The sequence below is a fragment of the Zychaea mexicana genome (genome assembly GCF_025766255.1).
Source record: "Zychaea mexicana strain RSA 1403 chromosome Unknown BDB00scaffold_5, whole genome shotgun sequence".
Classification (NCBI taxonomy): domain Eukaryota; kingdom Fungi; phylum Mucoromycota; class Mucoromycetes; order Mucorales; family Lichtheimiaceae; genus Zychaea; species Zychaea mexicana.
Genome location: NW_026516668.1, coordinates 334,698 through 351,491, shown reverse-complemented (window position 1 = coordinate 351,491; position 16,794 = coordinate 334,698). Strand labels below are relative to the sequence as shown.

General features: G+C 41.1%; 6 protein-coding genes across 6 annotated transcripts; 2 read left to right on the top strand and 4 right to left on the bottom strand.

Moving 5' to 3' along the window:
* Nucleotides 1-444: 444 nt before the first annotated feature.
* Nucleotides 445-1,025, bottom strand: BDB00DRAFT_446057 (uncharacterized protein). Its single transcript, XM_053117417.1, has one exon. The coding sequence runs from the start codon at nt 854-856 to the stop codon at nt 521-523; it is 336 nt and encodes a 111-aa protein (XP_052984646.1). The 5' UTR covers nt 857-1,025; the 3' UTR covers nt 445-520.
* Nucleotides 654-1,702, top strand: BDB00DRAFT_800087 (uncharacterized protein). The gene has a single exon (XM_053121748.1). It carries the CDS (start codon nt 1,112-1,114, stop codon nt 1,610-1,612), a length of 501 nt encoding a protein of 166 aa, XP_052984645.1. The 5' UTR covers nt 654-1,111; the 3' UTR covers nt 1,613-1,702.
* Nucleotides 1,686-5,578, bottom strand: BDB00DRAFT_968762 (uncharacterized protein; the record flags this gene model as incomplete). Its single annotated transcript, XM_053129826.1, has 11 exons — nt 5,421-5,578; nt 5,110-5,204; nt 4,788-5,004; nt 4,611-4,703; nt 4,147-4,510; nt 3,995-4,074; nt 3,784-3,882; nt 3,529-3,670; nt 3,097-3,408; nt 2,884-2,986; nt 1,686-2,812 (listed from the first exon to the last, which is right to left on the bottom strand). Coding segments are annotated over exons 1-11 (2,679 nt in total), but the record flags the coding sequence as incomplete, so codon positions are not given.
* Nucleotides 5,579-7,201: 1,623 nt separating this feature from the next.
* Nucleotides 7,202-8,765, top strand: BDB00DRAFT_800080 (vesicle transport protein). Its single transcript, XM_053121747.1, has 8 exons — nt 7,202-7,350; nt 7,423-7,472; nt 7,566-7,617; nt 7,692-7,847; nt 7,933-7,996; nt 8,076-8,100; nt 8,169-8,328; nt 8,461-8,765. The coding sequence occupies exons 1-8, from the start codon at nt 7,240-7,242 to the stop codon at nt 8,644-8,646; spliced, it is 804 nt and encodes a 267-aa protein (XP_052984643.1). The 5' UTR covers nt 7,202-7,239; the 3' UTR covers nt 8,647-8,765.
* Nucleotides 8,766-9,186: 421 nt separating this feature from the next.
* Nucleotides 9,187-10,084, bottom strand: BDB00DRAFT_446020 (signal transduction histidine kinase). The gene is made up of 3 exons (XM_053117416.1): nt 9,917-10,084; nt 9,617-9,822; nt 9,187-9,495 (listed from the first exon to the last, which is right to left on the bottom strand). Exons 2-3 carry the CDS (start codon nt 9,736-9,738, stop codon nt 9,237-9,239), a joined length of 381 nt encoding a protein of 126 aa, XP_052984642.1. The 5' UTR covers nt 9,739-9,822; nt 9,917-10,084; the 3' UTR covers nt 9,187-9,236.
* A 4,048-nt stretch (nt 10,085-14,132) lies between these two features.
* Nucleotides 14,133-16,323, bottom strand: BDB00DRAFT_800074 (DHHC palmitoyltransferase-domain-containing protein). The gene is made up of 7 exons (XM_053121745.1): nt 15,975-16,323; nt 15,653-15,894; nt 15,402-15,510; nt 15,093-15,297; nt 14,675-14,970; nt 14,480-14,583; nt 14,133-14,392 (listed from the first exon to the last, which is right to left on the bottom strand). Exons 1-7 carry the CDS (start codon nt 16,104-16,106, stop codon nt 14,317-14,319), a joined length of 1,164 nt encoding a protein of 387 aa, XP_052984641.1. The 5' UTR covers nt 16,107-16,323; the 3' UTR covers nt 14,133-14,316.
* Between the last annotated feature and the right edge of the window lie 471 nt (nt 16,324-16,794).

Sequence of the window (16,794 nt, the reverse complement as noted above, 5' to 3'; positions counted from 1 at the left end):
TTAAGCCTATAAGATGGTGTACTTATTGTATGTACTACTAGTAGTATTGGTAGTAATGCTGTGACTAATAGCATATGGTAAATTTTGTTCTCTAACTTTCTATTGACTTTATCAATGGAGTAGTTTACGCCTTTTTTTTAGCTACAACATACTACATAGTACATGCAAATAGTGCCGTTAGAAAGAAAGTATGTTAGTTAAAAAGTGAGGGAGAGTTTTTTAGATTATACTCGGTAAATAAAAGAAAGTTGGACAATGTAATATTAACCGGTTATTCAGTGTTATCATCAGCGTTTCTACTTATAAAGACGACGGCAACCGGCCACCAACACCACCACCACCACTCATTACTAGCAGTGTTTCCCTAGAATCACCTTCACCACCAAAGAACATCGCATCAATATAGTCGCCGCTCCTCCTTCTCTTCTCTCCATTGAGACATGCCCGATAAGGAAGGGACACGTATGAGAGGGAAGGGAGAGGTGGACGGTGGTGGTTGGGCACGGGAGAATTAGTGAATTTAAGTGGTCATAAAAGGAGCATCTGTATTGACAACTCGTACAGTATGCCAAACAAGAAAATAGGTACAGAATACAAGGCAATAAATGATCCTCTTTCTCTTATGCCCTCCTGCCTTTCTCCCTTTCCACCAACTTTCTTTTTCTGTTTGTATGTAATCTCTCTCTGGTGTATATTGTACCAGGATAAAAAAACATATACCTCCAATACTTTGTACTACATAGTACAGATACTTAAGCAGCTCAATCTTATTGTATGACTCGCTTAGATTCTTGCAGGGTTCTATTGTATGTCGTAGGGTCCTTCTTTTTCCATGTGCATGTCCCTCTTCTCTCATTCTCTTTCATCCTAGTGGGCTTCTTTACGGATCTTTTTGAAGGAGGAGAAAAAGAGAAGAAGAGCAAGGAAAGAAGCAGGGTGCACATTTTAGTAATAAATACTCACATACACGACGACGATGACGACAACGCATATCATACGATACAGATTTTGTCAAATTTGCGTTATCATCCAGGGTTGTTGGTACGTTATCAATTTAAGTAGGACCCGTCATTAACACATTTTTCTTCAAGGGAAAGAGAGAAAACCCTGCATGCTGATTTATATGATATGTTATATGTATATAGAGTGTAGTATAGGGCCTGAAGAAAAGGCTACTACAATACATAGAGGTTTCTATTCACTTTTTCCAAAATCGAGACTCCTTGCTAACGCATGTTTGTTACTACTATTACTATCAAATGCTTGTTGTGATGGTAATGGTTCGTCTCGTAAAGTGACACCGCCGCTGCTGCCGGTCGAAGGTTTAGTACTGTCAACTACCTCACCCACGGAAGGATTTTCAATAATGACAGCCGAAGAAGGTATATGCGCAGACATGCCAATGGCAATGGTGGGTGTCTGTGGTCCAGTGGAAGGGGGAGCGCGTGAAAGTGGTGGTGGTAGTGGTGGTTGTGGAGATTTGGCAGCTGCACTAGCACTATTATTAGCAGTAGTAGTACTCGTACTGATGACAGGTTGTTGTTGTTGTTGGATTGGGGTCGTGGTGATAATAGGAGGTGGCAGGGGAGGAGTAGGCTGTTGTTGTTGCTGAGCGGCAATCTGTTGTCGTGTTACACGTAGCGAGTCTTGTCGTGGTGGTACGAACTTGCCTCCCTTGGTAGTAGTAGTAGTAGTAGTAGTAGCAGCTTGCATTGAGGATGGTCGTGTTGATGTAGGCGTGTCGTCAGCGGGTGATGCTATGGGTGAACTGGTGCTATTGTCTGGTGCTGTAGTTATGACTGCGGGTCGAGTATCGATAGGGGCAGTGACACCACGAAGACCACCGCCCATCGTGGCTGTTTCAGACTTGCTACTATCTAATGCACCTGACAATGCAGCCATGCCGATCCAAGTAGCTGCATCCGACATTTCACTGGCAGTATGATGATGACCATGATGATGGGTGTCGACTGAAAATTGTGAATCAGGGGAAGCAATCATTGGTTGAGATGGTCGACGATCAGCACGAGGAGGAGGAGTAGCTTGGTCATGGGGTTGTTGTGATGGTACTGCTGCTGCTGCTGCTGGTACAACCGCACGGTTATTCGCGGTAATAGTACTACTGCTACTAGGTGTTGCAGTGACAGGTGTGGCAGTATTGAGGGATGCAGAACGCGGCTGCTTTTGAGCATCGGCGGATGCCATTCGTGCTGGTGGCGTATTACGATAGATATCTTGTTGTGATGTTTGCTGCTGTGGTTGTGGTGAAGGGTGTTGTTGGTGTTGTGGTCCAGGTGAAGTTAAATTGACAGGATGGAGTGGTTGCGTCAGTAACATTCCAGTACTAGCGTTGACATTGCTGCTACTACCAGATGAGGACAAAGTGGCAGTGGATGATTGTGCGCTTGTTAATCCTCCTTGAGGTTGTGGTGCTGCTCCTACTGCTTGCTGAAACTGTTGCTGCTGTTGCGGATGTTGTGGGTGCTGCTGTTGTTGATGTAAATAGGGTTGTTGTTGGTACATTGATTGTTGCTGTTGCTGTGCTTGTTGTGGCTGTTGATGATGAAATGACTGTTGTTGCTGTACTTGCTGGTGCTGGGCTGCAGCAGCTGCTGCCGCTGCATTGTTTTGGCTTTGAATTTCAGCATTGGCGAATAAGGGTTCGTAGTATGTCATCATATCCTCAAACACACAGTCCGTTCGCCATTCTCCTGGTATTTCGGCATGGTTGTGATCGTGGAATATAGCAGGGGTAAAGATCAGAGACAAATTCTGCAAGTTCATTTTATTCACCTGGCTTTGGGCATTTACTCTATGAAAATATAACAAAACATGTTTGGTAAGTATGAATGATACAACTCTCTCATAATACAAAATTCATACTTTGCAAGATGCCGAATAAGTGTATGTAAAGTGTCTCGATGTATTTTAGGCAACGAGGATAATTTGCCTTGCAGTGCAACAAGACGCCGTTGCTTTTCAAGAGCTGCGATAGAGAGAGAGAGAGAGAGAGAGAGAGAGAGATGTCATTCAATGGTAACATGATAAAGAGCAGCCATAGCTCGCCCACATAACCGCCCCTTCCCAAGTACTTACTGGCATATTCCATGCGCGTCTGTACGCTCAAATTGAACAATGGCTGCTTAAGCTCTCGTAGATAGATCTTGAGTACGGAAGCAATTGTAACGACGTCATATTTGGAGTTCTCCAAATTGACTTCCTGTTCACCCTTTTCAAACAAGTATTTCAGGGACTCTACATTACTCTGTCTTCCTGAAATACGATAGATGCCTTCTTTTTGCAAGCCACCCATCCGTTCTACCGCCTCGATACATTTGGAGACAACAAGTGGGACTGTTCGGTTGTATTCGGCAGCGTATTCATCCAGAGATGTACCAAATGCTAAGTCTATGACAGACGTAAATTATTGCAGGGTTAAGCTAAACCAGTAATATACATCTAGCACATGATATTCTTTTGCTGCCGGTCTGACTCAGCACCCCTCTTTTTTTAATAAACCTGACTTACCCTTAGATTTGCCGTGATAGTAGTTTTCATAATAGATTCGAGAAGGTGTGATATACCGCTTTTTCTGGTACTCGGTTGTAAACAAATAAATGTCTTTTTGGCCGTCAATTTCCTCTACTGAACGTGCTGTGAAATCCGCAATCTGACGTGTAACAAAGGTTTCGGTGTTAGCCAAACTCAGGTACCACACACATCAGTCTTCCCCCTGTTGTTCCACATAACAGACAGCAGTTTATTAAACGCGTTGTTACTTACTCTAGTTTCATCTGCAAGTGTGGATCGTTCTTTGTTCAACAGTTCGCCCATTGCAGATTTCGTTACATTGGTCTTGTCTGTAAACACGGTTTCCACTTGCTAACAAAATATTAATGATAAAAGTAGGTAAATATGTATAACCCGGATGAATCACATGCTTTTCACATATTGTAAAAGTCCTTTAGTACGCGGAAAAAAAGTTTTTTGTTACCTTTAATGCTTTGGCCGCTGTCTCTATTTGTTTCTTACGAAGTCGTTCTAATACACGAATACCCGTTCTGTATTCCAAGTCTATAAGAATTGGGCCATGAAACAATTTTTTACTTTAGTCAAGCTTTGATAAGTATGGATGATGTCTCTTACCAGCAGCAATGATTTCAGTTCCAAGGCGAGCACATTTTGCATTTTGTTTAGACACATCCTGGACAGATGCGGCCGCCGTGGCATTTGCAATCTGGGTACGCATCTGTGCCATGAAGCTCTGCATTCCCTTTCTCAAGGTAGTATCCTTTTCAAGCGAGGAGAGAGAATCGTTGTCGGCTGAGAGACGTGGTCGTGGTTCATCCGCTGAAAGACGCGTCGTCGATTCTCCACCGTCGCGTAGATCTAAATCGCTCCCATGGTTTGACATGGGTGAAAATCCGCCTTGTTGTTGCTGCTGCTGTAGCTGTAATTGCTCCTGAGCGCCTTGGAGTTCCATGCATCGATGCATATACGATTTATGCAACTAAAATATCGGTTTTGGGTTACTACCATTTATCCTAGCATGACCCAACCACTCATATCTATTTTGATAATTTAAGAAGCATTGTCAGATTGCATCTTACCTTTGGTACTTCGCGTGTACGATATGTGATGTAATTGGCGTTCTCCTCGGCAAGTCTGGCCTTGACTTTCTTTCGCCGTGCTTCTTGCGCTTCCTACGAACGCATAGTTTGGGTTGGATGTTAATTGCACATTCAATGGTTTGAAAAGAGGCATTTGTGTCAGAAAGAGTATATTACCTTGACATGAACCAATTTATCAATTTCTGACCACATGCTGCGGATAAGATTCTTTCGAACAACGATAGTTTGGTCTATGGAACGTTCATAGTGAAGTGTTGCTCGTCGAAACGTCGTCTCAGAGTTACCAAAGCAATTAAACATGTCTGTTTCAGCCATAGCGTGAGCTCGATTGATTTTGCTTAAGTGTTGTACATAGGCTTCTTCGGCATACACTCTATATAAGAAGGAAAGAAAGGGAAAAGAGGGTGGCACGTTTCCCCCAATTTTTGTCAGTTTCGGTATTCTCTCCAAATCCCATTAGCTGTATCGCAAAACGTACCGCCCCTTTAATAAATTGATGAAACGTTCGAGATCGGATATGCTCCATTTTAAGACTCGGTTCACGTAATCGTGTTGAGCTTCAATGCTCGGTATCTTTGAATAGCCAGTGGCAGGGAGAATGAGGTAAAAAGAACACAAGGCATTAGTTTTCTTGGAGATGACACACACACATTGAGTGGGGGAACTCGATGTATTATCCAGCGCGTGGCTCTTTCTGACTCGCTCATCTTATATGCCAACACGCCGTCATTCGTCTTCCTTCCCCGTTTTCTCATCAACACCCCTCATTGAGAATGTAGTTGAACGCACCTCTTCGTCTTGTATTTGTGATACGCTCCGTCCTCTCGGTCGATGCATTAGTGCTTAGCGAGAGAAAATAAAGTAGGTGTGAAATGTTAAGTGGGAAGTTTTTGCAAATGGAAAATATGGAAAGGTCGTCTTTTTCAAGCACGCAAAGAGAAAGAGAGAAAGAGAGGGGATGGTGCTGGATTAATCTATAATATCTAATATATTTCACAAAGAGTGAGTTGAATGCCCGCTTGCTTACTACTACTACTAATACGTAGTGTGCACTAGCACAACCTTCAACAAAGTAAATATTTTCTAGCAGCGTCTCAACTCTTGGCTGAGTCATGATTTCCACTAACACCATTCATGTACTGACAACATTTCATTGTTTGTATGGGCAGAAAAGGATAATACGCGTCTTGTGCGGCCCGAGCTGCGCCTCTCTTATTACTCTCTCTCTTCTCCCTCCCCCTTTTTCTTTGCTGGATACTGCTGTGCTGTGATACGTGGTTCTATTCGAATGCAAATGCATCACCGCCGCCACAACAGAAGAAGCAACAGAAGCAGCAGCCGTAAATAGCTCATCTGCCGACTTTTTTAGGTCTTCAGGTCCGAAGGTTTTTCCTGGATATTTATCCATCACACCATGATAAATTAAGCGCGCTATCCTCCTTTCAAAGAACATCTCCTGACTATATAGTTAGTGGTTTGCTTTCGTAATTCATATACACAGCAACCCGCTATTTCTTGCTTTTAATTTCTTAAAAGAAATCTAGAAATTGTATGTCTCCAAATTCGTGTCACATGGCTATGCAGGATTACCTTAAAAGATAATGTATACACAGAGCTTCTTCTGCATATGTAGCAAAATTTATTTAAGCGGCTATAACACGTTGTTACGGCTACCATGGAACATCTAAAAAGAAGATCAATAAAATCGTGTCGTGTCGTTGCCCAGCAACAACTTGAATCGGTTGTCGAACCCTCCACTTTTGTTCCTTGATGCATTGTCGCTTAGCAACACCTTCTTATAAGTTTTCATGCCAACATTAAGATGATAGATAGAACTCTTGTGGCACATCATACTAATTACTTAGATATCCGGAGCTCCGAGACAGAACTTATAGAAAATTGACATTCTTAAAATACCTACGGCTAATATTAAGTTTTTTCTTACAGCTAATAAAAAGATCGCATATAAAGCTTTTGATAGTTTATAGCTACAATTGTTCTTAAGTTTTGAGTATGACATGCTGTGGTTATAGCTATGTAATAATCGATATAGTTAATAAGCTCTTGGTTCCATTTATCACAAATGTTGCAAAGTAGTCAGCTTCATTAATCTGCTCAGATTCTTATCCTCCGGCGTACCCTTCAAAGCTAAACGTAAATCGCGAATTAGCGCTTATAAATGTTCAATCAATAAATCATTGTCTATCTTAGTAAATTAGGCTATCTATCCATTACAGCTCTGTTTCTGACTCTTTCCCAAAATTCATTACATATCGAAGCTTTAATCTATAACGGTCCGGTTTATTCTTCTTGGTTTCGATGGGATCAACATTATAAAGATAGCGATGCTTCCTAGCTTAATAATTATGACATTCAATAAACAAAAAGGCGTTTTATTATTTACTGTCTGCTTGTTAGCAACCCACCAAGAATTCTAAGCTTGAATTGACTGGCGTGTTGTGAGTTGTTAGGTTTTGCAGACCATTTTGTATGTATATCTTGATTTGACAGGAAACTGATTCTCGGAATAAAATTTCGCGGATCCATATTCGGGAGCTGGAACGTGAGCTATGCTCCTGCTTTTTTTTAACTTTTTTGCGCGGTTATAATGGTCGTCTCCACTAATGAAATAAATCTCTATCGACTTCTTGTCCGATGTGAGCAACGATTGAATGACAAGGAAGAATGGAACACAATAGAGAAGGGCAAATTCATAGCTGTACGTGTCTTTAAAAGATTCTTGAACTTTTGATTAAAGAGGACGATGCTGACTTTTGTTCATTGGAAATAGTACGTACGATACCTAGAGAACCTACAACACCAGGCGGGAATAAAAAACAAGTATGGTTTTTTTTCTGATTCTATGTAAATTTGAGACAATGATGAAAAACAGACAATGAGGAACGCACTGATAACATTGTCTTTTGTAAGAAGTTATGCTGAACGGATTGAAATGCTGGCGAACGCAGTGGCCAGTCGGGGAATGGTAACGAGGTTTTCTCGAATCATGCAAAAAAGTGCAGGACGATGATTGATTACTATGATACGTGTATTACATAGAATGACGGGATCAATAAGGGTATTACAGAAGCACGGACAAGCAAAAAGTCTTTACTGGATGGATTAAAACAATTGCAACAACCCGAAGAACCTGAATGGCTTCAAAAGATTAAAAATGCGCCTGATGAGGATGCCACAGCTGCAGCAAGACAAAAGGTACGAAGAAGTAAACTTCATGTCAAGAGCGTTGGAATTTTTTTACATAACATACATCCAAAACAATCATTTGTGCGTCACTTAGGAGGAAGAGGAGGAGAAATCAGATAATGAAAGCATTATCTTAACAAGCAATAATAACAAGCCAGGTAAGCAATTTTTGACATGCTTTAGTAGACAAAAAAAGGATCTACTGCTGAACACATGGAATGCTTTCTTTACCTGTAGGAGATAAATTGCGCCGAAGACAAGGGTGGGTTTCCATAAGCTGTTGTTCAGCAGAAAAACAAGCTGACCCAGTAGACTTGTTTTCTTTTCTAGGTCCGGGATGACTCGGGAAGAAGAAACGTCGAACATTGAGCACGTGTTACAGCATCATAGACAGATGCATGATGAGTTGACAACAGATTTGGGCCGTATGGCTCAGCAACTAAAGGTCAACAGTCAGTCGTTCGGTGACACATTAGCAAAGGACGATCAGGTACGAAATTTTGGGTGTGAGAGGAGAAGGAGGATGTGTAAACCAGTTTTTCTTTGTTTCGGGCGTACAAGAAGAGAACAAGAAAAAACGTCGTGCTTTGGTTTTTTGACGTTTGTTATTTCTTGATTTAAGGTGTTGCACGAGGCACAACAGGCGGTGGTAAATAACCTGGACCGACTGCGTAAAGAGCGGCAGCGACTCGACACGCACTACTCGAAATCTTGGGGCACGAGTTTCATGACGATGGGGGTGGTTCTGTTTGTTTGTATCATGTTTGTGCTTGTTTTCTTTACAATTAAGCTTTTGCCAAAGGCATGATATCATTTCCTTTTCGTTGGGCAACACCCATTTACTCCTTCTCCGCCTCCCGACTCTCTGCTGTTTCTCTCTCTCTCTCTCTCTCTCTCCTTTTGTTGTATTCTAATAGCCATTTCGAGTTAGTAAATTTACCTTCAAAGAAGGGAAAAATGAGAAGCAGGTATTACAATGTGTGACAAGGTTGTAGTGCGTCTCTGCCTAGAGAATATGTCACTCCTGATGACTTTATATATCCAAAGCAGATGTTACCGAGAAAGAAGTTGGGAGAAAGACAAGTACAGAGTATGTGCATAAGGAGTAGGAGAGAGTCGAAAGAAAGAAAAGAGAACCAAGGGGTGTTGTTATCATTGCGACACACATGTTTGCATTATCACTTGTTGGAGTTTTTGCATAGCAATAATAAAAAAAACAGAGGTTGCCTGGTTACGTTTCTCTTTGTGCAAAGAGAGTCAAAAGAAGTGCTATTGATCGGTGGGTGCATGGGTAGGTAATGGGTAGGTAAGGGTGCTTGGAATACGTTTTCTCGGGGCGTGCGCTATCTCTTCTTTTTTGGCTTGTTTGGATTACCGGTGATTCTTTTAGAAAGCTTTCTATCGCGTATCTTGGTCGTAGAAGCTCTTGAGATACTCTTCGGCTTCTTTGTACTCTGCTTTGACCTGTGGCAACAGCTTTGTGATCTTTTCCAATGCCTCTTCCTCTTCAATCGAGGCAGACCCCACCTCGTCCTGCTTGTTTCCAATATTTTGAATCTTTTCACACGTTGCCTTGACCTTCTTCAATCCAATCGCAGCCGAGCTACCCTTGAGGAAGTGTCCCAATCGAGACAGTTCCGATAGATCCTTCTTCTCTCTATATATCGTCGTATCATCACTTGTTAGCTTTACATCCTGCTTCTTTACTACTCTTAGCCGAGAACTTCTGTAAAAACACTACAAACAAGCAAGCAAACAGTGAAACAGTGATACGTTACAGTGCAGCGTCCATGTCTGTGAAAGTCTGTTCTGCTTGCTCAAAGTAGTTGAGTACAATGCTGTATGAGAATTCGTGATCTTCCTCATCGTCCATGTCCAAAAGCTGATCAAACGTATTCATATCAATAAGCTCTTCGGGATCGACGACCTTTGGCTCACCATCGCTGTCCTTGCTGTCAGTCTTCTCCGTTTCCGAAGAAGTCTTCTGTAAGTGGCCCGTAGCGGTGTGTAAGTTTTATTGTGTATGAAGGAAAATGACATTACGTTTGACTTTTTTACGCGTTTCCTCATTCAACTACCGATTTGCCATGATGAGATTTACCTTATCCTCTGTGGGTTCTTCGGGGACGGCTTTAGGTTTTTCTGCTTCTTTAGAAGACATGTTAGAAAGACGATATTCAAAGGAAGAAAACAAAGAACGGAAAAAGAGGAAGAAAAAAGGTTTCTGAACTATAAAAACTCGCTACTGAATTGAAATTGTCTCTCTCCCGCTCACACAGGCATATAAAAAAAACTCTAAAAGAACCTACATAACACGTCATCAAAACCTTCTTTTTTCATGTACGTATTTGTTGTTATGATTCCCTAATTCATTATAAGTATATCTACCGGAAGGCTGCTGATGGACAAGCGGCTGGCTACTCAATTCCGTTTCTTTGGTAACTTTCGTAGAAAATGATTCAATTGACCGCATGAAATGATAACACAGCAGACGCGGCGCGTGTGCCGTGTGCGGGGTACACTAGATCTGGAAGCGTTCCGCGGGCGGCGGACAACTGGTCCAACGCCCGACGACTAGTTTAAATTAATCATACCGTGAAAGCAGTAGTAGTAGCAGTATAGTAGTAGTAAGAATGGCAGCAGCAGTAACAAAAAGTGATCATCATCTTTTGTATTTTTACGGAGAAGGGGATATGCTGATGATAGTCAGGGTATACACTGCACAATGCCCTGGGGCGCTATCTGTGCAACGGACTTTCTGTAAAAAAACTATTGAATAAGGGGTGCTATGTAATTAAATCATTTTGGGAATGCAGCATACGTACAGTGCACACAGAGGAGGACTAATAACAACCTACCTTTTTCAATAACTGTCTCCGTGCTATTCCTTCTAGGCTTCCAAAATAATGGCTTTTACTTCGTCTAGTTTGATGACATTGATAGATCTTTATTATGTATGCTTTTTGTGTATAAATTTTTGGCTGTGCCCAAATCATCTCATGCCAGCGCTGTGTATCAACTTGCGCAATTTGGGAAAAAAAGTGAATAGCGGCAAAATTGCGCCACTTGATACCACGTATGTGCACTAGTTAAATCTGCATTCTTGTTACTCACATTGCATGCATATTGAATCCTTAGAATCGCCGCGTAGCTGGTAGTTTAATGCCTAATGAAAAAGTGGTGGATGATGAAGCAACGCTCTCATAGGAGAGAAAGTCGTAGTAGACTGTCTATATACTCACTTATAGTTATGTACTATACGAACCAGATCAAACAAAAGAAACAAGGGGAGAAACTTGTATGTAGCTTGTTGATTATGAGATTATGTGCAGGTGATAAGATCCATAAGATGAATATATACTTATATATATGTTATACAGGTGATTAAAACCTCTTCAAGAAGAAAATGTTTGCGCTATTGATGACAACTCATGGTAATTAATGAGGCCTGTTGCTGCTAATATCTCCCTTCCTAACCATATTAAACTCAAGTAATCCCAACTGATTCTGCTAGAGCGTATACACGACATGAAGAATAGCCTTATTTTCTCTAAGATTCCCGTCATGTATAGGCTGGGGATGCTTCCAAGATTGGACAAGTGCACTGATACAACTTCTTTCATCTCCCGGAACTGCTTGGAAGAAGCTCTCCGAATCCAGTTATACGACATCTCCAATATTCCGGGTACTAAAAAAAATTACCTTCATCATCAATATCAAGATAGTGTAGTGCAAATTCGTAGCCGCAATAATTATAACCTTACTTCATATCACCACACCTAATTTTTGCCTATCTCCCTCGCATCCTCATTGGGTTAGTCACCAATGCCTCACGGCAAGTGCTTTCGCTGCCTTAGTAAATGCATCCACCGTATTAGCAAATGCTTTTGTCGCATTAGCATTAGCAACCCAATAATCCCATAGCTAGAGACAAAAGGGCACCACTTAGTATAAATAGCCTTTCTCCTTTCATTCAATATCACTCCAGTTCATATCTTATCCTTTTCTTTTACAACATTTCTTCATAATAAAGAAATCTCTTCAAGTGGGTTTTCGGACGTAAACATTTTCGATTGTTGAACTCCCACTTTTCATTTTCCATCAGAATAGCTTTGATAGTATATCTGGGGCCCATTAACTGCCCTTTTCCTTTTTTTACACTTCATTTCGGTCGTATACAGAGTCTAGCCGTCACTCTGCAATGCCACAATAGGAATATATAAATTGAAGACCGTAGTTGAGCGTTTGAGGCCAAGTTTTGTAATCATTCAAGGTCAAAGCTCCTCCACAGAGTTTGATTCCTCATAAGGCGAATTCAGTAGCAGCAAAGAGCAGCATACTAAAGAGCGATAGATTAAACCGAGGTGCGCTGTGTACGTGGTATTTGAGTACTAGATGTTGTATACTATTCTTTCTCATTTAAGCGCATCGCTGTCGTAAGTTTCGGGATCATCATTAAGAGCCAGTCGTCGCAAAGCACTTTTTACGCCCAAGACATCAAAAATCGCGGCAGGGATTTTGACGCGATAAGAGACAGAGTGATTGATAAACTTTGTACTACATATCTTGGATCATTGTTGCAAATTGCTGCTCCTGAGCTTTGGTGATATCACATCGTAGCCATTGCAAGTTGCAGAATGCCGTAGAGAATATACGGTTTCATTGAATAAACCCTGTAATCAATCGGCTATCGTCCTCCCCTTCTACTGTTGAAGTGGTAGCAAGTATCACTAATTCTCGTAGCGGGGCGATGGTATAATAACCGACATTGTTGCTAATATTATAGCGTGCGCAAAAAAGCCGACGCTGACGCACTTGAACATCTTTGATCTCAACCAATATTGCTATTTATCGAAAACCATGTGGTTGCAATGTGTCGATGCTGGTATGTTTGTCTTTTTCTTTGGGCAAGAGAAGGCGCTGAATAGACATCCAACAATTCTCGTAGAGTTCGGTCGCGTCAAAATTCATTTGCATCACCTTGAGCGCTGGATATTGTTCAATGAGCCTCAGGATCGAGAATTTGCACCTTGTGATTATTATGCGACGTAATGCTGGACATCCATAGAAATATTGTTCTATGGTGGGCGTCTACGTGATGTCCATGACTTGATATTTCTAATGTTATGTTTAAGGTTGTCTTGGTGCAGCATTAATGTATTATTAGCCGGTGACATTATAAGAATGGAAGGCCACCACGCATTCTTTAGTTCCAGGCGTATCAAATACGGAAATTTCATGGAGATAGTCTTGACAGGCGTTGTTCCGTAGATCAAGTTCAGAGTGTTAAGCACATATGTACTGTAACATTAATTATGTATATGCTCTCTAGTATCAGTATGAGAAGCAACATTAAGAGCCATATGCTACTGTAAAGGACACATCTCCTATGAGTTGATCCTCTTTATCTTGGTTTTTTTCTTTTGCGATCGATGTATTTAATCGATTAGGCTCTACACTTACTATTCTACAGTTAAAGCTGGATGGCAGTGATGCGGCAGCTGTCGTAGTAGATGGTTAGAAGAAGTTAGAAGAGTACATTCGGTACACCTAGCACTAACCACCCGGAACCTCACTACAGCTTAAGAAAAGAAATGCTATTATCTATCATGAATCTGCAAGTTTTAATATCATTTAAGCTTTTTTTGTGAAGTACATCACTGTTCAGTTGCTCTAAGATATACTTTTTACACTAATACCAGTGCCAAACACAATTGAAAGATACATAATAAAAATGGCTGTTTAAAACTATTTGCAAACTCTATTTGTAATATAAAATTAACAGAAAACAAAACAAGTTTTGCCTTTGTAGCTGCTTTCATACTGATTCATTTATTAGACCTGTATACGTATACTTAACCAGAATTATACAGATCGAGCTTGGACAGCCTTCACGTTCTTCGTTTCAGTTCAATCTATGCAGAGCCCTACTAAAATTGATCTAGCCAAACAACAATTCCCGTTAGCGAAAAGAAGGACCGTTGTCCAAAAGAAAATGTCGTTGGCCAATGAAAAATTCGTTGGCGAAAAACAGCAGGTTATGTACCCACCAATTAATTTCCATAGACCAACCCACCCATTAACGAAATAACAGTATTCCTTGTACCAAAAAAAAGAGCTTGTGTCCGAAATTGGATTTCAAATTCTGCAGTAGCAGCCACAATGTGATGATATCTTTGCATAGCTCATGTTCTCTTTCTCACACTCGCGAATATGCATACGCTTTTCTGGCGCTTGGATTGGGACATCCAGCCATCATCATCAGTGGATTATTTGATACATACGTTTGAGATTGTGCAGGTTGCAGCATGTTTATAGTAAAATTAGATATTATAAATGAGTATAGAGGTGTGGTATCTAGAAGTTACAGAATTAAAGAAATCGTTTTGATTTGTTGGTTTTGTACAAAATCTATCCGGGATAGTAGTGTTGTTGTAGTGTTTTTGGCGGGCCGGATCTCCCTTTTGACTGCCTCTGATTAAGAAGTTTTGGTTTGTTGATGTCGGTCCGAAATTTCATACCATTCCTCAGCAAATTTTCGTCTCGCAAGGTAACTACATGGATATCAATGATCAATTTGGTGTACTTTCAAAAGTGTGTTACCGCATTTTATTTCTAAGTCCTGCTTATTCATACTGTACCTTTTTGGTTGTGGCCGACAAAGAACATGAAACATGTTTACAAATGGGTTTCCCAAATCGAACAATTGGTGTTCAAAGGGACGCATTGTCATTGTAGACCGCAACTTATTGAGAAACCATCACATCATATCAGAGAGATTAATTAAATGAGCAGGAGCAAACAAACAATCATCCATCAATACCCCCATTGCATACCTGCTCATGTGTGGTTACACCACGGAGTACAAGGAAACAATGGTACCCCGTTAATCCGCCCATCGGAAGAAGCAAAAGAAAGCATAATATGGCGAGCAACAGGTTCACTGGCGCTTGTGCGAGTGCTGTACCAAACGACTGATCATTGTCCACATACAAACGGATCAGGTGAACCAAAGAAAATGTAATCACGTAAAGACACATCGTTACGGATGTAACAATGAACGTGAAAAACGGTCGATAATTGCGTTTGCCCACACAATTGTTTAACCAAATGCAATGGTGATCTTCATTCTCTATTTTCAACATGATATATGCGACAAACTGTTAGTTTTGTTTCAATTTCATAACTCGTGGCTATCATTGCTCGGTGTCACACGGGTTATAAAACGGCGGAAATTTTGGTAGCAACATTTACCTACGCAATTATTGCACTGTCTGCAATGACTTGCTCGTGGTGGTCGATAGACTCGACATGTATCGCAATACTTGAGTCGAATCATTTCGCCTTTGATAACAACATCTTTTGGCGTTGGCATGGATTCGTAAGGTATACCCATTTCATCTGTTGCGTTTTCATTGTTTGCCACAAGTGGGGGGATGTCGAGATTTCGCGGAATAATCTAAATGTTTTCGCCATAATTGCTTCTTTTAGGACCCTGTTTCGCTCTCTCTCTCTTTGTACTGGCAGCAAGCAGTAGAAACTGAAAAAACAACAACTGTTTACCCCTGGATCGGTCCACGAGGACTTCAACATGGAAGCCAAGGCCAGCACAAATAGATATGCAAATATCACAGGAATCGCTGGGGAAATGTGCAGCCATAACCAAGGGCAACTACATACAAAAGCATTGAAAAGACACACGTACACCATACCGGGCAGTAGTAATGAGATTATCAATAGTTAGTCTCTTCGTTCTCTCTCTTTCTAACCATAATTCATCATCAACAAATTATTAAGGACTTGGTCTTTCTTACACAAAGATGGCGAATAAAACAGAGGGTGCAATGAGCACACATAAAGCCAAGAAAAACGCCCAATATGCTCGACTGGTCAACAATCGGCCTTGAAAGAAAAACACATTGTTACCGGGAAACAACTTATAGTTGCGCGTCGAAGTTATCCGAATAGCACGTGGTGGTGATGGTGTTCGTGGTAACGATTGTTGTTCTTGTTGTTGTCGATCTTGTGGTGGCGACGGTGACGGTGACGGCAACGGTAAGTGGTGTTGTGCATGGTTGAGACTGTAATTCTCGAAACTCTCCTCGGTCTGTTGATTCATGGAACTAAATTGAAAGGATCGAGGCTCAGGCGATTTGAAATCACGAGAGGATGAACAAGACGGAGAATTTGTTGTTGTAATAGGTGGTGCGAGCTGCATAGTGTGATGTTGCTGATGAATATGGTTGTTCCTGTCGTGCCACTTTCCATTTGAAGCTGCTTGTTTCATTTTTTTGGATGCCTTTTATATGAATCAGGCTATAGCAATAGTGGAAGGAAAAAATAGATATACGACAACAATTATCCAGTACCAAAGCGATAGAAGAAAAGATTGTGAAGAAGGTAACCCGTCAGGGGCCTGTATATGCAGGACTATATACGGGTGAAAAATAAAGTTCCACTACTGCGTACGCAGCATACAAGCTTTAGCAAAAACTATGGACAAAGCGATGTTGTCAAGTGGTAACTTCTTCCAATTAGGGCGAAATTTTCTGGTACGAGTAACGGTCATGATAGCGTTGTACATCGCTTTGCGCGTATAAAAAACGAGAACTTTCATTGAGAGACAAGGAGAAGAAACTACATTGGGATGTATACTGCACTTCTTTCCATATCGATTTTGTGGTCGATCAAAGCTCGTTCGATACCTAAAAATATGTTTCGACCCCTTTATCATTGCTAATCATTGAATTAGAGCACAACGTAAGCAAACTTAAATTACTCTTATGATACTGCTGATATTTTCAAAAGAAACGGATTTACGGATTCTGCTATATGTACACATATACTACTTGATGTGCGTACGGAAACAAAGTGTAAGTCCGTATGCCCTTCGTTAATACTGCACATGTCATGAACTGTAAAGGGATTGACAACCTAGCACAGTCTGTATCAATAC

What these genes read in the sequence shown, in the direction of transcription:
- BDB00DRAFT_800074 (XM_053121745.1), bottom strand. Translation starts at nt 16,106, where the DNA reads ATGGAAAGTGGCACGACAGGAACAACCATATTCATCAGCAACATCACA. An exon ending in CAAATCGCCTGAGCCTCGAT is followed by an intron (nt 15,895 to 15,974) that starts CCTTTCAATTTA and finishes CAACACCACTTA; the next exon opens with CCGTTGCCGTCACCGTCACC. An exon ending in CCTCGTGGACCGATCCAGGG is followed by an intron (nt 15,298 to 15,401) that starts GTAAACAGTTGT and finishes GAAAACATTTAG; the next exon opens with ATTATTCCGCGAAATCTCGA.
- BDB00DRAFT_800080 (XM_053121747.1), top strand. Translation starts at nt 7,240, where the DNA reads ATGGTCGTCTCCACTAATGAAATAAATCTCTATCGACTTCTTGTCCGA. An exon ending in CAGGCGGGAATAAAAAACAA is followed by an intron (nt 7,473 to 7,565) that starts GTATGGTTTTTT and finishes TTTTGTAAGAAG; the next exon opens with TTATGCTGAACGGATTGAAA. An exon ending in CATTAGCAAAGGACGATCAG is followed by an intron (nt 8,329 to 8,460) that starts GTACGAAATTTT and finishes TCTTGATTTAAG; the next exon opens with GTGTTGCACGAGGCACAACA.
- BDB00DRAFT_446057 (XM_053117417.1), bottom strand. Translation starts at nt 856, where the DNA reads ATGAGAGAAGAGGGACATGCACATGGAAAAAGAAGGACCCTACGACAT.
- BDB00DRAFT_446020 (XM_053117416.1), bottom strand. Translation starts at nt 9,738, where the DNA reads ATGAATACGTTTGATCAGCTTTTGGACATGGACGATGAGGAAGATCAC. An exon ending in ACAGACATGGACGCTGCACT is followed by an intron (nt 9,496 to 9,616) that starts GTAACGTATCAC and finishes GACGATATATAG; the next exon opens with AGAGAAGAAGGATCTATCGG.
- BDB00DRAFT_800087 (XM_053121748.1), top strand. Translation starts at nt 1,112, where the DNA reads ATGCTGATTTATATGATATGTTATATGTATATAGAGTGTAGTATAGGG.